General features: G+C 38.4%; 2 protein-coding genes and 1 long non-coding RNA gene across 3 annotated transcripts; 1 reads left to right on the forward strand and 2 right to left on the reverse strand.

Moving 5' to 3' along the window:
- Positions 1-753: 753 nt before the first annotated feature.
- Positions 754-1,236, reverse strand: LOC130696907 (uncharacterized). The gene is made up of 3 exons (XR_009002749.2): positions 1,149-1,236; positions 992-1,094; positions 754-914 (listed from the first exon to the last, which is right to left on the reverse strand). It is a non-coding gene; the product is annotated as an uncharacterized LOC130696907 (long non-coding RNA).
- Positions 1,237-1,910: 674 nt separating this feature from the next.
- On the reverse strand, positions 1,911-3,210 carry LOC130696724 (alpha-protein kinase 1-like). Its single transcript, XM_057519824.2, has 2 exons — positions 3,195-3,210; positions 1,911-2,685 (listed from the first exon to the last, which is right to left on the reverse strand). The coding sequence occupies exon 2, from the start codon at positions 2,673-2,675 to the stop codon at positions 1,917-1,919; it is 759 nt and encodes a 252-aa protein (XP_057375807.1). The 5' UTR covers positions 2,676-2,685; positions 3,195-3,210; the 3' UTR covers positions 1,911-1,916.
- Positions 3,211-4,322: 1,112 nt separating this feature from the next.
- LOC130697048 (uncharacterized) lies at positions 4,323-5,472 on the forward strand. Its single transcript, XM_057520163.1, has 5 exons — positions 4,323-4,356; positions 4,443-4,725; positions 4,786-4,951; positions 5,030-5,176; positions 5,245-5,472. The coding sequence occupies exons 1-5, from the start codon at positions 4,323-4,325 to the stop codon at positions 5,470-5,472; spliced, it is 858 nt and encodes a 285-aa protein (XP_057376146.1).
- The last annotated feature ends 528 nt before the right edge of the window (positions 5,473-6,000 follow it).

Genomic DNA, 6,000 nt, shown 5'->3' on the forward strand with positions numbered 1-6,000 from the left:
CATTGTATCCTGTGTTAACCCTAAATGAAAAATAAAATTTTTGAAAAATCTAACAAATAACAGTTTATTTTATTCACTAGTAGTTTATTATGGGAAGGAAAAATGTATAAGATTGTTAATATCAAGAGTAACAAAAAATCAAACGAGTAAAATTCGGTAATTAAATCAGTGTCACAGCGACAGTCCACAAAAAAAATTCATAGGCTAAAAAGAAAAAATTACGCCGCATTTAGAAGGTATTGTTTATAGCATACAATGGAGACTTAGGGGGATTTGTAGCGGATTCAGTTACCATAATAAATAGTGCGTCCAAGACCAGTTTTGAATATCACTTTTTATGGGACCATGTTCCATTAGAATTTTTTGCTACTGTCACAAATGCTTGCATGTCATTCAACTCATTTCCTGGATTAATGGCCTTTTCATAGAAAATAATTCTCCAATTGCTTGATTGCTTGAAATTTTCTAGAGGAGTTGGTTTCAGGAATTCCAAAATTTTCAGATGGAACTTTTCCATCAGTCTCTTATCCAAAATATATTTAATTATTTGTTGAATTTATTTTGAAACAGCCCCTTTCATTTTAATTGGGTTACCTCTTTCACAGAATTTTCTTCTGCATGTTCCATTAAATGTCAGGATACTTGTTCATGAAGCTATGTCAAGTATATTTCCATCCATATATAGCTTATTAGATTACTATAACCCCCAACCAAAAAAAAAAAGATTAATGGATAGTTTAATCAAAAGTACTTTTTTTGTTGAGATAATTGAGAAATTGTCACACACAGAACAGGAAAGATTAAAGAAGTTTAATACTATTAATGACTTATCTTGCATAACACTCAATTTTCATGCATGTCCTATAATACATGACAAACAACCTTAGTGTGGGAAGGTTCCGTTCTAGAAAAACCTTTAATGTGAATATATGCAATTGAAAGCCCACTGTGCTTACATGAATTTTGTTTAACTACCACAATGTTTATTTACCTCTGACATGCAGGACAGAAAACCTCCGGGTCAGGTTGAACTCTTTTTCACTAGCCTCCATTGTTAGAGCTACCCAAGATTACATATGGTGTTTAAAATACATCTGCAAGTTTAAATAATTTAGAGAAAATTCAGCACATAATGAAATTTGACAAACCATGCGTTTGTACGACGTCATTGACAGCAAAGATCGATCCCCATTCCTGGTGGTAAATGGATGTCGGCGACCTCACGGTAAATTTCATCGCAACCACCCAACGTTTTCGAACGATTCATCATAACCTGATTTCCCCAAGTTTATGTCTTTGAACGAGGAAACGTCTTATTTAGCGAACAGACACATACAGCATATACACAATAGTGAAGAATCGTCTGCATTACGCCGAGGTGCTACTGCGAATGTCAATGTATTAAATTAAGAATGACTTGCTGTGATCGTTATGTATGCTCATGCATTCTGCAGTGATGCAACTTGTGCCAAATAATCCACCTGATCTGGGCTTAATTTAATGGCAAGCAAGTACAGATAGACAATGAAAATGATGCTGACAGGGTTAGAAATCTGCGAAAAAGTTAATTTTTGTTTTGTCAGATTTGTGGTATTGCGATCTCGTGTAGAAGTAAAGCAATAAATCAGGATAAATACTATGACCAAGAATCACTTTTGCATTTATACTGTCATTTAGCTGGCACTTGAAGCATATTGATTTTATCTTCTCCACAATACTGTAGTTGACAAGTGTAATTGTATTTTCGCCATTTGAAACATTAAAGTTGTGAATGCAACCTAGAACTAGTACATTAAACAATTGTTTTCAACGTTTTGGGCTGATACAAGAGCAGAAATAAGTAACGACTGCTATTTGCTAATAATTTGAATGAACTATGAAATAGACAAATTTAAGACGATGAAAGAAATATCAGTTTATTCCTCTTGAATGGACAAATTTTCCAATAAACCTGGTAGTCGACAGGTTAAAGCAGCACGACTTTGCCGACGAGGGAGGACCATGGCAGATCCCTTTTGAATTGTAAAATAGATTTTTTGATCGCGCGGGATCAGCCAATGAGCTTTACAATATTTGTTGCATCGATGAGAAGCAAAAAATGTTGAAATTCCATGAGCACCGAGGTCCGTTGGTCCATATTCTTGATTAGTTGACATAATGACAGGATCAGTCAAAACGAAGCCATCCTTGTAGACGCCACCTTGGAGGTCGCAAAGGAGCAAACGGCGATTGGTTGTGTGATAGGAAAAGTGGCTGAGCGCTTGCATAGCATTTATCCAAGGAGACGATTCTTCTGGAGTCCATCCTGTGTTGGAGTTGAACTTTTCAAAATTGGTAATCATGGGCTCAATCATCACTTTTTCTCCCTTTCTTTCTCCGGCAAGAAAAACCCACACATCTGGCTGGTTAAGCCAAATGTTCTGGTCAATGTTTTTGCCTCTGTTAAACCTGTTTACAATCTCGAGCGCTTTGGCAACCACATTAAGCTCCGCTTGGAAATATGATGCTTCAAATACGCTTCCAGCTTTGAAAATCTTGCAGACGCATTCTTGGCCAGCTCTTTCTCCTTTGATATAATTTCCTTTGTACACATTTTTGAAAGCACCACTCGCAAAAATTGTGTGAATGTTTATTTGGGCATCAGTTGATTTATTCTCCCGCTTAAAATCAGACATTCTAAGGAACCTGCAAAAATTAAGTACAAGCCCATAATGAATAATGGCAAATACAGACAGTTACTTCACGTATATATCTTGAAATTACAATCGGACAATCCCAGGTATACTGGATATAGGATATCGAATGCCTGGATGTAGATTGCAAGATTTCATTAAGTTCCAGTCACTAATGTTTGAATTCGGAGTGCGCCATGTACACGTTGTCAACCTCTAAGCACACATAAGAATATGGCTTAAAAGAATGAGTAAAAACAAAACAGTTCAATCCGAATTATGTTACTCAACACGAGCTAAAAAAAAAAACGGATGTGTTTTCCGGCTTGAAAATTTTTATTTTAGAACCCTATGTTTGTGATAGTATGGCGGTTTTGCATTTCAAAATAGCGCCATTGGATGGTAACACAAGCCAGTAATAACCAAATGAAAAATGCAGTTATCTGGTAAATTTGCCAATAACAAGGATGTAGCTTAGCAGGTACTACTGGATCGCTTAGTAATTCTTAAATTTTGACTTACCAATGTACTGCACTTAAACTTTGAGCTACATATACCACTTCCACTTCAACGTTTGTGTGATGTCGTTGGTCTGGCGTTCAGAAACAAATGATCCGTTTCCAACCCAGTCAGTTGGCCTTGGCGACTTGTTCAAACTTGCCACTCGAGGCACTGTGTTATGCGCTTCCCTGTTTTGCCACGGCGCAGCAAAATGGCGTAATACTAGTAACACGGACGCTCTGTTCGAGAAGAATGTTCAGATTACAATTCCCTGTTTTGAAATTTGATAAATCGCTGAGACGCTTATTCATTTTTCGTTAATCAGTGACTGAACCATCTCTACAAATATTAATTCACATCCTACACGAAATTAATTTTGAAGCAACGCAAAAAAAGTAGGTTTGTTCGATTACGTAAATGAAAATACTTCTAGAATTTTGCCAGCTGCTAGTGATAAACCGGTAGCCAGTGATACTTAATGTTTCTCTGTTACAGTTGCCGCATGTTTTATCAGCAAATAGAACTTGACAGTCGACACGTACCGAAGGCAATGTAAAAACCTAAAGAGATGTAAGTTTCATTCAGTGTCCGTTTCATTTACAACAAAAAACCAGCATCAGTAGTAAAGATAATTTTTAAGCAACAATATACCCTAAGAAAAAAGACTTGTCATACGCCACTGTCAGGTATGCCATTCGGCGGTTTTTTAAGATGAGTCACAGCTTTTTTTTTTAGATGCCTCGTGTATGCAGTATGTTTTATTGGGATTTGCCCCCTTGTTTTTCATTCAGATCAAACGGACAGGTAGGAAATAGATGATTCGGAAGACGTAACACAATTTGATCACTTCCTAGCTCGTGTATTCCCAGGGGTCTCGTCTGGAACAGGTCTGTGATGTGACGCGCAACCTCCTTGTTTGCGGTTCCTCGCCGAAGAGAACAAGATCCGTGCAAGACAAAGAGCGCAGAACTTAAAGGGGAAACGGATTACGTCAGATGTACACCGACACGCTCCTATTGGTCTGTCCAGAAGACATCTTCCTGTATATAAAGCATCCGTTCAGGTAATACAGTTAATTCATTTACATCCGCCTTACAGTCCCATTCACTTCGAGTTCGAAACTCTCCAATAGTACCTGATCTTCTCAGCATGTCTTTCCACGATTATTCAACCGTCTGCTCAGGTAACCTGCTGATTTTTCTCTTTATGATTTATGCTGTGTTTCAATTGATCCTTCATCGTTAACATCATTATGTCTTCCATGTCTAGACTCCGAATATGAACATTCTTCGGACAGTGGCATCTCGATGGAGTCTTTTCAAATTTCTAGCGAGCAGCCAGTGCTTACCCATTTTATCGATGTCATTCTTCCGTTGGTCAAAGTGGAGCTTGTTCCAGTTATCCTCGTATCACATGATTATCTGACAAATGAAGTCCCGGGTGGCGCTATCCAGCACACTGCAATTCCGTCTAACCGTCGTCTTATCAAATGGTCGCTGCCTCCTCCATCTGTTGCTCTTGTACCTCTTCCTGGATGGAAACCGATGCACTAGTATATTTTCGTTTTTTGATTAAGCGACCATCTTTAATCTTTCTTGATTTTCTGTAATAGTGGCTTGGAGACATTTTGGCAGAGCGCGTTTGCTTGGTTCTTTCGCCCCTTCTTGGCCGCCCATGGACATCTCTGGACACTAGAGCCAACAGAACTTCCTCCTCTTTCCATCGAATGGCCATGGCATTCTGCAACTTACTTCGCTAAAGTTCGCTTCCAGTGTCAGGTAAATATTGATACTTCTCTTTTCTTAAACTACTATTTTAAGCCGTCGTAATTTTATTAATAACAATTGTCATATTAGTGCAAACGCGGTTGGACGTCAATGAAGGGACGTGTCGTTTTTTGGTTCCGCGTTCGGCGGCAAGATGAACAAATCGTGTCCGAAGCTTTATTCAAATTGTTCGGCCAACAGTGCAGTTTCTGCTCCACCAGTGATTCAATCAATGAGGTAACTCCTTCTCGTACTCCTAACGTTGAATGATTATTAATTTAGCTTTTGTTTGTTCATCGGTATAGCTTGAATTCCTGACGCCGCTTTGGTATCCAGAGGAAATTGAAAATGCCATTAGCTTTCTCGCTAGCCAAGTGATCGTGTCTTACTATGGCGGTGCAAACTTACCAAATCTCTCTCCAAGTGACCGATTTTTCCGCAATTCCGGAACACCTTCGTCTGTTCCTCACGATTCGACCCGCTGCCAAGCTTGCCACTATGGATATTGTTCAACGCCTAAGTGTTTTGCATGACTAAATGATACTGTTTTACATATTGTACAAATAAAACTTTTTAAATCTTCATTTGGTTATGATTACTCTGGGATCCAACAAGCCAATTTTTCTCCCTACATTAAAATCTCCAAAGATTTGAATGCCACTTAGTTTGGTGGGACGATTGGAGTAAGTTGTCAACATACAATCGAAATGTTGACTTTAATTATTGTTTCTACGTACGTTGTCCTAAGGCAGCTATCATGATTATGACTCAATCCTCGCCGAATTACAGGTAGAATAACGCTCATTAAAAGCAAGCAAAAGTTCTTTCTTAATGCACATTCATGTCCATGCATCACTGAATGAAATTGTCAACTGCGTGATAGTTTGAGCCTTTCAGCGTTTGGCTGATGAATTTGAACGCTATTGCAGTATTGGTTAATCACGGAGTTATTCGAATTATGCTCAGAATGGAGAATTTGAGGTTTGGTTGTCCAACACTCTAGTGAATTCACCGAGTCCACTTTCACTGGGAAACCGCAAAAATTATCGACTTTCACGCTC

Source organism: Daphnia carinata, chromosome 5 (genome assembly GCF_022539665.2).
Source record: "Daphnia carinata strain CSIRO-1 chromosome 5, CSIRO_AGI_Dcar_HiC_V3, whole genome shotgun sequence".
Lineage (NCBI taxonomy): Eukaryota > Metazoa > Arthropoda > Branchiopoda > Diplostraca > Daphniidae > Daphnia > Daphnia carinata.